Genomic DNA, 18,528 nt, shown 5'->3' with positions numbered 1-18,528 from the left:
AGTGATGCTTCTTCAGCGCCCCCTGCTGGAGGCTCTACTGCAGTACGGCTGTGTGTTGTGCGCCTGCGCAGAAGGCGCAGTGAGTTGTTGTGGGCGGGGTTTGTGTGAGCGGCTGCGAGCCGCCTCAGATCCGCTGTGGGTGTAGATGGGTGTGTGACTCCAACACCACGCAAACCGCTCAAAATAAACCCGGTGGAGACGTTAAGGCACATATACGGCTGCCTCTCCGCTGGGAGAGGAGGAGCAGCGGGAGGTTTCGCTTCCTGGAGAGCTTCTTTGAGCGGCGGAATCGAGCCGGGCCATGGCGCGGGACTATGATTACCTCTTCAAGCTGCTCATCATCGGCGACAGCGGTAAGGAAACACCGAGGATGAGAGACGGGAAGCAGGCCTCGGCTCGCTTAAAATGACACTTAAATGATCCAGAACCTCTTCAGATGCGTTATTTGTGCTGGATTTACACGTAACACTTACACTGATTAATCTGACATCTTATAACTGACATTTGGTGAGGTCGAGAGGGATGTGGTTTCTGATTAAGCTCATGTAACGTTAATGGGCCTGTCAACAGTTCACAGTCATTCAGTCTGGGCGTGTTCTTACATTATATATTTCTGTTGTCTATTAAATTAAAATATTAATATGTTACGTTGCCTGGCTTGTTTCTTGATTTTTCTGTGACACAATTGATGTAAGTTATAAACAAACTCAGTATTTATTATGGCAGCCTGGGTCTATTTATTTAATGTTGAGATGTTGTACTCATATATAAACTAATCTATAATAATAATAATAATAATATATTGTGACAAATATTTTAAATGTTATACAATTGTATATATATAATGTTTAAAAATGCTCTCTCTATATATAGTATATGATTAAATTATACAAATTTGTATAATGTGAATAATATTTTATAAATTTAAAATATTTAAAAATGACATATACATTAAATTATATAAATAAATAAAAAAATATATAATGTGTATATATTTATGTGAATAATGTTTCAAAATAAATGCAAATTTTCAAAATGTTATATATATATAGTATATTTTATTGAATGTAATTATTTATATATATATATATATATATATATATATATATATTCTCAAATTAGTTTTTAAATGTAATTAAAAAAATATATTTATTTATTTATTTATTTATTTTTTTAATTACATTTAAAAACAATGTGTGATGTGTTTCTTCTGTTTCTCAGGTGTTGGCAAAAGCAGTTTACTGCTGAGATTTGCTGATAACACATTTTCAGGTAGGACCCACACGTCACATGTGCTTTTAACAAACATTAACCGTGAAAGACGTGAAAGAGATCTGGTGTCTGCTGTGTATGAGTCGCTCACGCTGACTTCTACACTCTCAGTAATCTCAATGCTGGTTAATGTAATACAGCTGACAGTAATACTAGCAGATGTAGGACTGTCGGCTGATCTGTGTGTGTTGTTGCAGGAAGCTACATCACTACGATCGGTGTGGACTTCAAGATCCGCACGGTGGAGATCAACGGGGAGAAGGTGAAGCTGCAGATCTGGGACACAGCGGGACAGGAGAGGTTCAGGACCATCACCTCCACGTGAGTGACACGTTAAACCTGTTTCGGCTCAATCTTAGGATGCTTTCAAATGAGGAATGAGTTGCTTTCGTTTCACACTTCACAGACGTGAAGGGCTTCCTGGCATTATAAAAAACATTTGATGGTGTAATGTTTGGTGGTGTTGTGTAATGGGGCGGTGGATAAGAGTGTGAGAGCCCCGGGTTCGAATCCACTGTGAGACACCAATGTGTCCCTGAGCAAGACACTTAACCCCTAGTTTATTTTTAATTTGACACATTTAAATAAAATGCATCTTATTTTTTTATAAAACCAAAAATGTATATATTAAATACATATATTTATTCACGTCTGTCAAGTGATTTCACAAAAAACTTACAATATGTTTTCCGGTTTATTTAAGTGTTAATTATATCTGACGATAAATTGCAAACTAAAAAAAATAAATAAATAATAATAGTTGGGGCTCTGTTGGAAATTAAATTATTATTAAATTTTTTTAGCTTTGCGCTGCAGAAAAGACTTGTTGATTGGTTATGCATTTTCTATATGATTATTATTACTGTTAATTTGTAGCTATATTAATATATAATAATTAAAATGTTTTAACCAAATTCTGCAGTCTCACAATAACATTTAAAATTCACAATCTTCCACAATTAATTGAATATTATGCATATAATACGATCCACGATGCTCTTCTGTGATGCTGTGTGTGTTTCTCAAATCCTGTCGTCAAACTGATGATGTGTGCCTCGAGAAAAGTCACCCAGACAACCACTTCCTGTCAGTGATGTCAGTCGCAGGAAGTGAAACAGTCTCGGGTCACCCTTTCCTTCAGAAGATGTGCAGATCGAGTCTCTTTGAGGAACGATCGCTTGTCTTTTATTCCACACGCTGGGGTCCAGGTGGACTCTTATCTTAAGTGTTGACTTCAAGACGATTCTGTGGATTTAAAGATGTTCTAGATGATCTAGAACGTAATGAGCAGAATCTGTGGAGTTCAGTGGAAACCAAGCGTTCCTGTTCAATGTGTTATTTAATCTCTGAAATGTTTTCGAGCTAAAATATTTACTGGAAGTCCCCCTTCGAGATTTTAAGATTTAAAATATTTTAATAATTAAAACATATTTTTATATATAGTTCTCTGGTAACTCATAAATATATTATTTTTATATATTATTAATTTTTTTAAATATTTTTTATTTATTTATGTTTTTAAATGGATAAATATGGATTTATATATTTATATGAAATATTTTAGTGTTTTATTGACTTTTTTTAATTTTAGTTATTTTAATTTAGCATTTTTATTGTTTAAATATATTGCTTTTCATCAACTTTCAAACTCCAGGTTATCTTGTCCTTGTGCTAAACGTTAAAAAAATCATGTATGATTATTTATATATTATTTATTAATTATTCATATATTTTTATTTGTTTTTAAATGGATAAATATGGATTTATATATTTATATGAAATATTTTTGTGTTTTATTTACTTTTTTTATTTTAGTTATATTAATTTAGCATTTTTATTGTTTAAATAAATAGCTTTTCATCAACTCTCAAACTCTTTTCTTGTCCTCGTGCTAAACGTTAAATAATCACATCTAGGTTGTTTTTATTAGCGTAGTCTGTTTTTGACTCATTTCTCTCAGTGAATGTGGCTTTGGACTTTTATTGTGGTTTTATGTTTGTGTTGCTGAAGCTTCAGAGCCCTGATGTGTGTGTGTGTGTGTGTGTGTGTGTGTGTGTGTGTGTGTGTGTGTGGTGGTCTCTTTCAGGTACTATAGAGGCACTCACGGCGTTATCGTGGTGTATGACGTCTCCAGCGCCGAGTCGTTCGTCAACGTCAAACGCTGGCTTCATGAAATCAATCAGAATTGTGACGACGTCTGTCGGATATTAGGTAGATACATTGTTGCCTTTTTAAAATGCATTCTCAAATAGAAACATATGAAAGATACTATAAGTTCATAAATGAGTACAAATATTTGTATCACTATCAAGATTTAAGGTTAAATGTATATGTAGTGTGTTTTTTTTGTTTTTTTGTTTACATGCTCCTGTGGTGTGACATATATTTCTACAAGTATTAATGTTTTTTTTACCAATTTTATATATTGATTTAAAGGGCCTTTTTGATTAAAAACTGTAAAATTAATTTATTATTAATTGTATTAATATATATATATTATATTATTATTATTATTTTATTATTATTATTATTATTTTTATTATTATTTTGCATAGTTTTTTATGTTGCCTTTTTATTGTTATTTTTTTTCTAGCATTGCATTAATGAGATTTTTGGAGGAAAATGTCTTTTATTAATTTATTTACACAATACAAAAAAAAAATGGTCCTTGATATAAATGATCTTTAATCTGATATTTAATTGTTGGTATTTTGTGGATGAAATATGAACTTGGCATTTTTTTGGATGCAGTTTTGTCAGATTCAGTGTTCGGTGATGTTCTGATGATTAATTCTGGGGTTTAACGCTGGTTTCCTGTGCTCTGCGTTCAGTGGGTAATAAGAACGATGATCCCGCCTCTAAAGTGGTGGAGACCAATGACGCGCAGAAGTTTGCTGAACAGATGGGCATCCGACTGTTTGAGACCAGCGCCAAAGAGAACATCAACGTGGAGGACGTAAGCCGGATTAAATCCCATCAGCTTACACAAATAAAGCCTCTAATGGAGTCTTCCTCTCCAGACCAAAAGAGTTTGAGGAATAGGAAGTGTTTCAGAAGCTGATGCTGGAAGTCACTTTTATTTCTGTCGAGCTTTATAAAGAACAGATGGTTTCAAAGCAGCTTCTCGGTAACAGACAGAGAAAATAACAGTGTGAAAGTAGTCAAATGAATTCACTTTCAGCGATAACGCAGCTCCACACAGTCATTATTCAGATCAGTGGTGGAAATACTGTATTTTCCAGGGTTATTACAGTTAACTAAAGCTGTCACATGATATTAAATAAATGCTAAATGAAATACTGAAACTGAAAATACAATATAGAAAAATCAGTCACATGTTTTTCTTTTAGTGAGTTGGCAAGGCACCATTTCTCATTTCCATTTAGTTTCACTCGAGGTACTAAAATAAGCCAAGATTAAGGAAAGTAAAAAAAAAAAAAAAACTAAGACTAATTTAAAACTATATATAGACACATTTAAAAGTGTCACTTGATATATTAAGCCAAGTAAAGCCAAAACCCAATAAAAAAAAAAAATCATTAATAAAAAGCTAGATATGAATAAAAACTATGGACACATAATAACATTAATGAAAATAACCAAATTAAAATATATAAAGAAAAAATTAATACAAGTATAATAGTAAGTAAAACTAAATATTATAAATAAATAAATAAAAATGTATTAAAAATATTTAGATTTTTTAATATATGAAAATGGCAAAATTAATAAACTTTCACAATTAAAAAAAAGGGAAACTAGAATAACTAAGAATAGTAAAACTAAAACTTAAAACTAAATATTATAAATAAATAAAAAATATAAAAAAATTATAAAATATATATGAAAATGGCAAAAACATAACAAAATTAATAAACTTTTACAAATAAAAAAATAGAAAGTAGAATAACAGACATAAAAAAAGAATCTATATATTAATAAACCTTAATAGTATCTCAGTGATGCTATAATAACTGTGTACTTCAGAAGTGTACAGTATGAGCCTTTTCCATGTCGTTTTAAGCAAACGTCTAATGCTCAGAAATGCATTGTGTGTTATGGATTGAGCCGCTGTCACTGAAGTGTGGTTGTGTCTGTGTGTGCATCAGATGTTCAACTGCATCACTGAGCTCGTCCTGAAGACACGCAAAGAGTGTGTGGCCAAACAACAGCAGCAGAGCGAAGTCGTCAAACTGAGCAAGAGCAGCAAACGCAAGAAGAAGTGCTGCTAGTGGACACACACACACACACACACACACACACACTCGAGCGAACTGACACGAGCCAGACAGCTTCACACACCTAACCCAACCCATGAGAGACTAGAACTGATAGAGATTTACTAATGATGAGCTCGTTTGGACTTCAGGAGGACGCCTACAGACTCGAGGCCAAATGTGAGCGACTGCAGCGATCCGGAGCAGATGTGAGCTGGAGAACATCAGGAGTTATGTATTTTAATCACATCTTCACGGACGGACCGAGCCTGCGCTGCTCTGCCAACAACCAAGAGACCCTCGTCTTGCCTTTCGCTTTCTCTTTTGTCTTTCATTTTTGTAAAACTGTATTTTTGTACTAACAGATGATACAATCAGACACACCGTAGCGTTCAGTGAATCTGGTGCCATTGACTGAGAGTCGGTGTATTCACAGAGCTGGGAGGAAACGCTCGGTCTCACGAAAAAGTGTGGATTTACGGGAGTAATTAATGCAGGAATTACACACTCGGATCATCAGAGATCAGGATGAGTTTGTTTCTGCGTCAGATCTGGAGAAATGTAGCACTGCACCAATGGAAGTGAATGGGTGCCGTCAGAATGAGAGTCTGATAAACATCACGATAACCCACAGTGCATCAGTGAACATCTGGAGAAGACAAAACCTGAAACACATCCAGCGTTAAGATGATTTTAGAGAGTCTATAATCCATAATAACACTTCCTCCAGTGAAAAAGTGTTCTGGTCTGAATCAGGAGAGAAATCTGCACAGATCAAGCGTGTGTTGATTGTGATGTGCTGACGGCACCCATTCACTTCCATTGGTGCAGTGCTACATTTCTCCAAAATCTGATGACGAAACAAACTCATCCTGGTCTCAGATGAACTGAGCACATTTTCAGCATATTTTATTTTTGTGTGTACTGTTCCTTTTAATGGAGTAATTCACGCAGAAATGCACATTCGGTCTTCATTCACTCGCCCTCGTGTCGTGTCTGTGGACCACAAGCGGAAAAGTAAAAGTGCTGAGTTATGCGTTCTCTGAGAAGAGCAGCGTGAACATTTTTCTAAACGTCTCCTTTCGTGTTTCACATGAGAAAGTCAGTCAAACCGGTTTGAGATGACGTGAAGGTGAGTAAGTGACGACAGACTGATCATTTCACTGAATGGTTCTCAAGTCGGAGCCTGATCTGTCCTTGTTCTCCGAGCTGAGAGAGAGAGACGACTCGTGTGACTGTAACCTGTTGTCTTTGACTCTTCTGAACACAGTCTAGTTTACTTTCGGGAATATCAAGAGACTGAAAACTGAAAACATCACTCTCCGTCTCGTGGGAGCCAGTGATTTGAGATGTTGACATGTCATCTTCTGTTTGTATGTGTAATGATCTAGTGTACACTGGAAAAGAGGAACTATTACTCCTATTCATTGTCCCAACACGAGTCTAACGATAATAAAGGTTTTAAGAGAACACAATATTCATCTTTACTCAATGTTTTTAATAACTAGTGTGTTTCTGTGGTTGTTTCACCACTAGGTGTCGCTCTAACAGCATTATTCGGCTCACTGTGACAAACTCCTGCAGTCTGATGCTTTTTCTTTTTTAATTCAGATCTACATTTTGCTTCGGTGTTGATGTAATCATTGACTCTGGTTTGTTTCTTTTGTGCAGTTAGAGTTTAAATACATTTTCAGAGACAAAAAAAATGTATTTTTTTATATATATATATGTATATGTATATGTGTATATATATATATGTATATATATATAAAAAACAGTTTAAAAGTTTGAATTGGTTAAAGATTTTTTAAATGTGTTCGAGTCTAATATGAAGAAATACATTAAAAATAGTGAAATATTATTCTAATGTAAATCATCTGTTTTCTGTGTGAATCTGTGTTAAAGTGTAATTTATTTCTGTGATGCTCCGCTGTATTTTCAGCATCATTCCTCCAGTCTTCAGTGTCACATGATCTTCAGAAATCATGAAATCACATTTCTGATTATTATTAATGTTGAACAAAGTTAATATTTTTGTTAAAATTGTGATACATTTTATTTTTCAGGATACACAGATGAACAAAAAGTTCAAAAGAACAGCGTTCATATGAAACAAATCTTTTGTATCATGTATTTACTGTCACTTGTCACTAATTTAATGCATCCCTGATGAATAAAAGTGACGTTCTTTTTTCTTTTTTAAATCTCATTTACCCAATAGATTTAAATGGTAGCTTATTATGGGTTTCAGTAAATTATTGTGCAGCACGACTGTTTTCAACATTGATAATAATCAGAATTGTTTCTTGAGCAGTAAATCATCATATTAGACTGAATTCTGAAGATCATGTGACACTGAATTCATAAGATGTATATAAAAGTCTTTTCCTTTACGGTAAATAACTCTTGTCTGAGTGTTGTTGATTCCGGGGAAATACTAGTAGTTTTAGCTCCAGATGTCCTCATTTGTCGTCCTGCTGGTGCCGTGACCCTGAGGTCATGTCTACCCCATCTGCTCCTGCGAGAACGTGAACAACCACATCTACGCGAGCTTAAAGAGAACAACTGAAAACCTTGCTTTAATAGAAACCGTACAGTGTGTAGGAAGAGCAATGCATTTAAGTTTATAGTAAGATGCATTGCACTTTGCAGAATGATGAGAATGTTTAGTTTTCTTTCTGTAGCATCATTATTGTAGACTATGACTCCCACACTACATTCAAGTCTTCTGATGTTATGTGATGCTTGTGCTATCCAAGATAAATTTGTTTCTTCATCAGGTTTGTAGAAATGTAGCACTGCATCAGTGTCTCATCAATGGATGCTCTGCAGTGAATGGGTGCCGTCAGAATGAGAGTCTGATAAAAACATCACAATAATCCACAGCCCTCCAGTCACTGGAGGAAGTGTTATTCTGGATTATAGACTCTATGTGTTTGAGTTAAAATCATCTTAATGCTGGATGTGTTTCAGCTTTTGTCTTCTCAGATGTTCACTGATGGACTGGAGTGCTGTGGATTATTGTGATGTTTTTATCGGCTGTTTGGACTCTCATTCTGACGGCACCCATTCACCCCCACTGATGCATTTCTACAAATCTGCTGAAGAAATATGTGATTAATTTTATCAGGCAAGTTGATTTCTCAATCTTAGGCTTGGAGCATCGTGTCGTGATTTCTGTAATGATTTATGATTGCTGGTGATATCATCTCGTCTGGGAACTCAGATTATTTCTATTTTCTCTCAATGTCTCTGTAATTTCCCGTGTCTCTCTCCATCACAGCTCGGGGAGGCTGTTGCCATGGAGCTTACAGGCATCGCCAGGGAAACCAGATCTTGACGAGCCAGTGAAACTGGATGAGAGAAATGTTGCGGCTCGTCAGAGGTTAAGAGTGTGCTAATGTAAGTTATGTAGAATTCAGAGAGAAGCGTTTCTCTGTCTGTCTGCCGCCCTGGATGGAAACTGCATCACGTCTGAAACACTTCTGAATTCTGAGTTCTGCATCAGATACTGAGATTTATGGAAACTTGTTCTGCTACATAGTAAAAAATAAAAAGTAACTGCAAATTTTTATCTCACTGGTCAGACTTTTTTCTTGCAATTCCTTCTTTCTCTAGTACCTCTTTCTTTTGGGGTTCCACAAGGCTCTATTCTCTGCCCGTTTTATTTTCACTTTACAAGCTGCCTCTCGAGTCAGTTATACTCGGGCACAATATAACTTTTCACTGCTATGCAAATGATTTGCAAACTGATTTGCCTATGAGGTCGAAAAAATGCTGATGCAGTTGGATTGCTAAATGATTGAATTCATGACATGAAACTTTGGTTGCAGCACAATTTTAGATTTTTGTGCGCTGACTTCAAAGCTTAGACCACCTGCCAAAAATCTTTTGATAGTATAACCTAAAAATTTGACAAACAAATTGACAGCATGATTATAGGAAGTTTTTTTCAGCTACATCTTTTTGCAAAGGTCAAACTAATTTTTAAGCTGACCTTGAGAAAGATATGAAGACTAGACCGGAGCAAGCTTCCCCTTGATATGCATACTATCACTGTTCTGGATCTTTTTAACAATAGACTAAACAATTATTTATATAGACTGACTTTTAATACCTAGCAAGTTTGTGATATTTTAGTGTATTTTTTTGCTGTAGAAATTTATACTTTTGTTTTTACTGCATTATTTTCTGCTCCTTTTGGAAAGCACTTTGGTCAGCTTGAGTGTTATAAAGTGCTATAAAAATAAATGTTGATTGATGATAAATAACTCATTTCCCTCATGTCGTTCCAAACCCGTGAGACCTCTGTTTATCTTCTGAACACAGTTTAAGATATTTTAGATTTAGTCCAAGAGCTCTCAGTCCCTCCATTGAAGCTGTGTGTACGGTCTACTGTCCATGTCCAGAAAGGTAAGAAAAACATCATCAAAGTAGTCCATGTGACATCAGAGGGTCAGTTAGAATATTCTGAAGCATCGAAAATACATTTTGGTCCAAAAAATAGCGAAAACTACAACTTTATTCAGCTTTCACTCCCTTTATGCTGAGCGCAAAATAATCGGTGAACCGTTTTCTTTAACCAGATTATTGAAACGAACTGTCCGAAAGAACCACTGGTGATCCGAAAACTGATGCAACCGGTTCTTCACTCGTGAACGAGTCAATCTTTTGTTTGTTATGTGGCTCGGCTCGGTGTTCATCACAGCAGTTCAGTCAGTGTACTGTTTGAGTCAATGAATTACTCCGGGATATTGGTTTGTTTGAACTCAGAGGGAGTGTCAGACACATTAAACAAGTTAACAGCTTAAGTCATTTGTGGATTAATGCGTATTAGAGACGAGAACAGTTTAAAATGATTCAGTTAAATTTGGTGAACTGGTTCAAAAAGATCCGGTTACATTGAATGATTAGTTCGTGAACCAGATATCACTAAACTGCTTTGTTTTGAACTTTCTCTCACAACAGACACGGAAGAGAAGACAATGCTGAATAAAGTCATAATTTTTGCTATTTTTGGACCAAAATGTATTTACGATGTTTCAGAATATTCTAACGGACCCTCTGATGTCACATGGACTACTTTGATGATGTTTTTCTTACCTTTCTGGACATGGACAGTATACCGTACACACAGCTTCAATGGAGGGACTGAGAGCTCTCGGACGAAATCTAAAATATCTTAAACTGTGTTCTGAAGATAAATGGAAGTCTTAGGGGTTTGGAACGACATGAGGGTGAGTCATTAATGACAAGTTATTAATCTTTGTTAAAAAAATACAAGTCTTAGTTCAAGTTAGCTCATTAAATAACAGTTGCAACTTTCAATTTTAACAATGTGTTATTAAATATTGGAATACGTAAGATTAATGAATGTTCAGAATAATGTTTTTTATTGGCAGTTCATGTTAACTAATGAAGCCATCTGCTGTCAGAGAGTGAATGTGCTTTCATTCAGCGCGTCTCTCACGTGTTCCTCCATGTGCTTCTCATGCGGGCTTGTTTACATCAGAGTGCATTGTCTCCTTTAAGCAGCATACAGCGATGTTGTGCATTTCAAGCAGCTGATGGGAATACTATTCTTAAAATTTGGAATAATTTGTAATGTATATTTATTCACGGTATTTAGAAGTGCCCACGATAACAATATCATCGTGCATATTAATCACCGCAATATATCGCATTACCGAATACCAGCTCAAGTCTCTATATGACCAGCACCTGTATGTTATGAAAGATATAACAGAGTGATTTGATACACATTCTCCAGTAATTTAATTTGCTTAAACTCCGCCCCTTTTATTACAATCCACTATAAGATCGCATTCAGGTCCACTTGTTTTGAGAGCCACGCCCATTTATCAACAGCCAATCAGCGACCGATAGATAGAACCAAGTCCCCCCCACATGAGCATGAGCAAGAAATCTTTGGATGTTCTCCAAAATAAATGCATAAAAGCATCACCTAAATGACAACTAATAATGTACGTTTGTTTTTTTAAAGACATCTGATGCAGCACATTTCCTAATAATGAAAATGCAATGGGATCAGAATTTCCTTGATATTCTTGGATGGAATTTATAGAGTTATGGTTTATTTGAATTGAGCCAAAAATATATGTTGTGATTATGTAATCTAACTTTACTGATAGTGTAGGTTTGTTCTTTAAAAGACAATGTGAGATGTTGACATGGTGGCCTTTTTAAATACTGTTTAACAAGTGCAGTTTTCTTTCTTGGGTTAAAGTATTTTTATGGGATCAGTTTTCTGACCAAAATTGCAGTCACAGATAAAAAAAAAAAAGTAATCAGTGTGAAACCAAAATTTAGTAACTAAAGTAAAAATATATTGCACAAAATTAAAAAAATAAAAGCAACATTTTCAGAATAGCAAACAATGGTCATGGATTGAAAAATAATAATTGTTAATAAAAAATGTATAACGTATTTTAAAAACATAAACATGAATCGAAACAAATAAAAAATGTAAGAAAATTGTAAAACATTTTATACATTTTATATTTACATTTTAATTTTAATTTAATAAAAATTTTAAGAAAATTGTAAATAATTGTAAAGTTTTGATTCATGCTTATCTTTTTTTAAACATGTGATAACATTTATCTATCCTTTTTGTTTTTATATACGTGACCATTGTTTACTATTCAGAAAACTGCTTATATTTAAACATTTTGTGCAATATATTTTAACTTGTTTTTACATTTTGGTTTACATGCTTATTATAATTTTTTTTAAATCTTGACTGCAATATTTTTGGGTGAAAATGTATCCCGTATATTATCCTTATTCAGCAGGAAGTTTGAGTGGCACATATCAAAGGATTTATAGTTTAATTTACGTCGGCTCACAGTAGATGCAGGTGAATCTGTGTTTTTTAACATCCATGATTCACTTCACCTTTAAGAGGATAGAAAAACATGATCAGGCTTCTTTATTTAGCTAAAGCTCCCTTTGTGTCAGCGGTGAGGCGTAACACGGCACTTTGTCTGTCTCTCTAATGGATGTTTGTGATTATGGTGGGTGACAATACAGCGGATGTTCACGGTGTTCTTGCCCTGCTTCCTACAAACCGTGTGTGTGTGTCTCTCATCTGTAGAGCTACAGTCTGACCTGAAGATGAGGACATGAAGTTTACTTCAGAATTAAAGAGAATATTTCCTGCCGAGAGACACAAGTGAGTTAAAAACAGCTCTTACCTCATCTGATGCTTCTCGTTTCCATTCACATTTGACTGAGAATGAAAATGCTGCACAAGGATCAGAACTTCTGGGTTGGGTTGAATTTATGGGGCTACCATATAATAATAATTTTGATAATACTTTATATATTTAAGGTCGCTTTTTAAATACATAATATATAAAACAAACACACAATCCAAGCAAAACAAACAAAACGAATACAGAGACAGAAACAAGATTTTATTTTTTTGTACTTAATTTGTAGTAACTCAATAAAATGGTCTTGTTAACTTTGGAAATTGATATGACTAATATGAATATTTTGCATTTGCTTGCATAAATGTCTCATTGATGTATCAGTCAAACGAGACTCCGCTTATAGATGCAGCGCTGCTGTAAATCATCAAATAATCACAATAAATAATTAACCGTTTGCATTTGCATATATTCGTTCTTACACTGGAGTCTGTGAGGATCAAGCATCAGAAATCTGTTTAAATGTTCAGGTCCTTTATAGTTAATTAATTTGAGCCCGAGGTGAGGTCTCAGGCTCACATTGAGGCAGATACTGTCTCTATAAATAAACACGCAGTCATTCTTATACCTGCAGCATTCACACGGCTCTCTCTCTGATGTTTTTCTTCGGCTTTGCACATACAGCACTCTCTGAAGATGCAGTTTCAGCTAATTAGCTAATTGATAATTAGCTAAATGATAATGGTGTATTCACAAGCTTTTAGTTAGTATGTGGATGTGTGATCGAGACGAGTAATTAAACCCAACTGAGATGGTTTGTGCAATGATAGATTCACTGACAGGTGATTATTACATAAGACCACGTTGTGAGATCTGCTGTTTCACACTCGTTATGTGCTCGTTACGTTCACTTCTACATTCAGACCGTGTTTGCATCGGATAAAGTCATTTATCCAAGTGTCACTAATTCTATAAAGCATTTGATTGTATATGGACCTGAGTGCATGTCATTTTTGTTTACCTGCTATTTAGGGTTGTAACGATTCACTCAACTCACGATGCAATATGATTCATGATACTGATTTCACAATACGTTTCCTCACAGTTTCTTTTAACAAAATTAGATTTAATTACAAGGTGTCCTTTTATTATGGATTGGATAAAATGGTGCAGATTTCTTTGTGAAACTGATATGTGTCAAAAAACTTTACTAAATTGAAAATATAAAACAAACCTCTAATCAAATAAATAAATATAACAAGTATAAACGCAGGTTCACTCTCTGCCAGCAGGAGGCGCTTATGAAGCAGCAGTAATAATGGAGTGTTTCCATGGTTACGGCTGTAAACAAAGCAGCGCAGCACTTATAAACACTGCTTTAATATGCATTATACAGAGATAAAAAGAAAATACCATCTACACTTTTCTAAAGACAGTCAGTTTCCCTCAGAGATACATTCATATAAACTCCAACACCCAAATGATTCGTGATTCGTTTAACATCTCCACCGATCTGAATGGTCACACATTTGTATTGGTGTTCAACCGGCTTGCGGTGCATCATTACATCAATAATAAGTTCATTTAAACTTTTTATGAATAAACTAGCCATGTGCTTGGCTCCAGTTTTGATATCACAGACTAGAGAGAGGTTGTTATAATTAAATTTATTTTAATTTCCTTGTAGAGAGAATACATTCTAAATGAGTTTAGCTGATTAAAGCTTATATTAACTTTTATAAATAAATGATCATATACTAGACTCCAGTTTTGATTCCCTAGACTTCAGAAAGAGATTGAATATGTATTTAATTTTATTTAACTATATTATTATTATTATTATTATTATTATTATTAATAAAAATAATAGTAATTAGTAATTTTATTTCATTTTTTTTCCCTGGAAGTAAATTGTTCCTAAATTGTATTTTATTAGGGTAATTAGGGTAATATTATTAGGGTAATATTATTTATAAGGTCATTTTATTTATTTATATATTTTATTTTTTTCAGTTCCCTGGAAGTAAACCGTTTTTAATTGTAAATTATATTTAATGAATTGTAAATGAGAAAGGAATTTTGATTTCATAGACTTTACAGAGAGAAAATAACGTAAAATGAAACATTAGAACTAAATTTGTTTTTTAAATATGACTTAAAACCACTTTTGAGTAAATGGTGGTATAAAAATGAAACACTATGACAGAATTGTTGTTTTTGAGTGAACTATTCCTTTAATGTTAATAAAACTAAACACAAATCCATCACTGCTCTTGACTGAAGATATTTAATACAGTGTGAAAGCATGGTTTCATTATGTATAATTTTACTACTTTACTTCTTGCGTTAAACATTGCTTATCACTGAACGGATAAAAGGAAAATATGTACAAATAATGTTTAAAACAAAACAAAAACTAACAAACTAATGAATGAGGTAATAAACAAATTAATGAACGATTAAATAATTAAATGTCTTCATTATGTTTTGAATTTTTTTCGCATTAAACGTTTTGCGTCTAGAGATTAAATTATAGACGTGCTACCTACTAAAGGTTAATTTGAACTTTTATGAATAAACTAACATTTGCCATAATCCTATATTTTATTTTACCTTTAGTTTTATTATTATTATTTTTATTTATATAATGCATAAAAATATGATTGCATTTTTTTTTCTTTTATTGATTCAGTGATAAACTATGAGAAACCATGCCTGCGTTGTGTTTACATTCGAATAATTTTACCATTATACTTTTTTAATTTTATTTTGAATCATATTCAAGTTCATCTATAAAAGCATCTCTACAGAAGTAATTCAGCTCAATAACAGTGTTATTATCCAGCTTTAGTTCAAGTTTAGTTCTTATCAGATCGTCTCAATGCAGTCAAATTGAGACCACAACTGAAAATTAAAGTAATATCACCCAACTCTGCATGCATAAATGTAATGTTTTCTTGCTTGTGTTCTGCTCCCAGCGTTTCCTGAAGTTCCCAGAGGAACCCAAAGCCAGTGCACAGTGTTATTAATCATAAACCTGACTTGCTGCTATTTTGACGACTTCTCTGCTGTAATTGCTGGATTTGCTACAGATTGCTCTGCAGGTTTAAGTGAAACACAGGGGATGGGAATTAATTCATTAAGCCTGTTGCGTAAAGCTCAGAGTTTCCTCTTTATCTGTTTTAAGACTTTAGGATTGTTAGCTCGGGGAGTTGGGCAGCATGTGCATTGTCTTAAATCTCTGTGTTAGTACTTCTACATCACAGTAAACATGTTGCAATAGTGATAATTGTGCATACTGTATGTGACTTGCACTGGAAAAACAGTTGATATCACATGACAGCATTCAGAGTCACGCTTTGAGAGCAAACTATGTTTATAGGAAAGTAGAAAGCCACCATGTGTTTAATAATGCATTAACTCACACACACACACACACACACACACACACACACACACACACACACACACACACACACACACACACACACACACACACACACTCACTCACACACACACACACACAGTTGTGTATCTCTGGAGGGCAGTGGGTGGATTTCTGTAGAATTAGTCACCATTTGTTTTATTTTTTTTTACTATTTTTAGTAATAAACGTTATTTATATACCCTTATATTCTTACTGATCGCTGATAAAACTCTGCTGCGTAGAAAACAAAGCTAAAAATAAGGGCAGTTGTCATTTCTGTGCATCTGACGTGATTATGATTGATTCTGTGCAGCTCAGAGGCTTGTTATTGCAATCATAATGTCATGATTCTGTCAGTTTCCTGAGATTCATGGACTTTATTGAGCTGATTAACATATTCAGATGAGCTGATTAGCATATTCAGATGAGCTGATTAACATATTCAGATGAGCTGAGATCATCACGTCTCCTGCAGTCGATGTGCTTGTGTTGTTGTTTTTTTTTTAAATAAATAAACCAATTGTGTAAATGTATGAACAAAAGCCCTCAGCAGCCGATACTGTGTGTGTGTGTGTGTGTGTGTGTGTGGATCTCGCTCCGGGTTTTGGCTGTGACTCACACTGATTAGCTGAGACTGCTGCAGAGAGACAGAGAGAGAGAGAGTGAGAGTGGGCGAGCGAGTCATTGCGCTACAGTCTCATCTCTCTCTCTCTCTCTCTCTCTCTCTCTCTGTTTTCCTCACTGAGCACCTCACAGGTTTTCTCCTCTCGTCTCCTCCAGCGCTCCCTCCGTTCGTTCCGTCTCTGCGCTCCGAGGATGACACCTCCAATCTCGAGGAGCCCGAGAGGCCCCCCCGCCCTGCAGCCGCTGCCCGGCGAGATCATCCTCGCTCAGGCTTCCTCGGACGAGACCTGCCCTTTGTAGGGTGGTGCTTCAGTCGGGCCCTGAGCGCACTGGCCAAGGCTGAGTGAGTACACACACACACACACACACACACACATCTCTAGTCACAGGTGGTCCAGTGGTGCGGAGACGGACACATCACCACGGCGACTGTCACCAGGCAACATTGTAGCTGAGTGTGAGGTATTGCTGGTGCGGGGAAAGCTGCGGTTCACATGTCTTTAAGATGAATGAGAGAGAGCTGTGTGTGCGTGCCTCTGCTTTTAAATCTGAGGGCAACGGGAAACCCTCATCTGGCGTGTGTGTGTGTGTGTGTGTGTGTGTGTGTGAGAGAGAGATGATCCGTAGCACAATGAAACCCAGTGCATAAACACTGTGTAACGTGATCGGCTCTGTTCTCGCTGCGATGTGGTCAACCTTCAGTCTGTTGTTTTGGTTTGCTTTTGCTTCTGATCGTGTGGTGTGGTGTTTATTGATCGAGTCAAAACATGTGCACGTTGTATTTCATCCATGAATTATGAGAAATGCATGAAAAGCATATGCTCATTACCATAATGAAAAAAAAATATTTCAGTTTTAAGCTAATTTTCCTCTGTTCTCATTACTATAATGCTAAAAATAGTTCTCACTATTGAAATTTTTTCTTCTCATTTTATATTTAATTTCCCACAATTTATATACCATTACTACAATATTTTAAATTAATGTTTTTATTTACATTTTTTCATCCCCTATAACACAAAAAATAATTTTCATTATTCTCATTATTAAAAATTACTGTATTATTTTTTATTAGATTTTCCTTATTCTCTTTTCCATAATGAAAAATAAATATCATCACTGTAAAAAAATAATATTAATTAAATTTTTCCCTAATTCTCATTAATTTAATAGAAAATAATTCTCATGTTTATTAATTTTTTATGTAATTTATTTAGTTAATAACCCCCCACCCCCAATTCTCATCACCATATTAAAAACAATCTCATTACTGTTATGGTTTTTAACATATTTTATTTCATTTTCAGTTTTATTATTTTATTAACTTTAACCCAGTTCTCATTACCATGATGCAAAAAAAAAAAAAAAAAAAAAATCTGTAACGTGGAAAACAATTGTAAACTATTTATAGATCATTGGGAGTGGTTGTTGTGTGAAAAATTGTTGATTTCAATCGCAATAAGTATTATGAGAATGACTGAAAAGTAGTGTGTGTGTGTGTGTGTGTGTGTGTGAGTGTGTGTGTGTGTGTGTGTGAGTGTGTGAGACGTGCTGCCCAAAACACACGCCTCAGTGAATGCATTGAGGCGTGTGTTTATTGTTATGTGCTGCTCTGGTGTGTTGAATCAGGTGAAGGTCTCGGTCAGGAGTCTGATCCCAAACGAGACAGAAATAACATGCTTTTCTTCCCAGAAGCTGAAGAGAAAGGGAGAGAGCTTAGTAACGTTAGTCTGAATGAGAATGAACCCAGAAAGCATTTCTATGGGAACCAGGGTTTCCTTCCCACGACCCCCCCCCCCCACCATCTCTCTCC

General features: G+C 35.0%; 1 protein-coding gene across 1 annotated transcript; it reads left to right on the top strand.

Moving 5' to 3' along the window:
* Positions 1 to 150: 150 nt before the first annotated feature.
* LOC113070884 (ras-related protein Rab-35-like) lies at positions 151 to 6,962 on the top strand. The gene is made up of 6 exons (XM_026244263.1): positions 151 to 353; positions 1,222 to 1,272; positions 1,470 to 1,593; positions 3,359 to 3,483; positions 4,104 to 4,228; positions 5,382 to 6,962. Exons 1-6 carry the CDS (start codon positions 302 to 304, stop codon positions 5,502 to 5,504), a joined length of 600 nt encoding a protein of 199 aa, XP_026100048.1. The 5' UTR covers positions 151 to 301; the 3' UTR covers positions 5,505 to 6,962.
* The last annotated feature ends 11,566 nt before the right edge of the window (positions 6,963 to 18,528 follow it).

This window comes from Carassius auratus, chromosome 5 (assembly GCF_003368295.1).
Source record: "Carassius auratus strain Wakin chromosome 5, ASM336829v1, whole genome shotgun sequence".
Classification (NCBI taxonomy): Eukaryota; Metazoa; Chordata; class Actinopteri; order Cypriniformes; family Cyprinidae; genus Carassius; species Carassius auratus.
Note: the sequence above shows the minus strand (reverse complement) of the source record. Positions and strands in the feature narration are given on the sequence as shown.

Coding starts and splice junctions, on each gene's coding strand:
- LOC113070884 (XM_026244263.1), top strand. CDS start 302: ATGGCGCGGGACTATGATTACCTCTTCAAGCTGCTCATCATCGGCGAC. Junction 3,484..4,103: donor CGACGTCTGTCGGATATTAG/GTAGATACATTG, acceptor CTCTGCGTTCAG/TGGGTAATAAGAACGATGAT. Junction 4,229..5,381: donor AGAACATCAACGTGGAGGAC/GTAAGCCGGATT, acceptor TGTGTGCATCAG/ATGTTCAACTGCATCACTGA.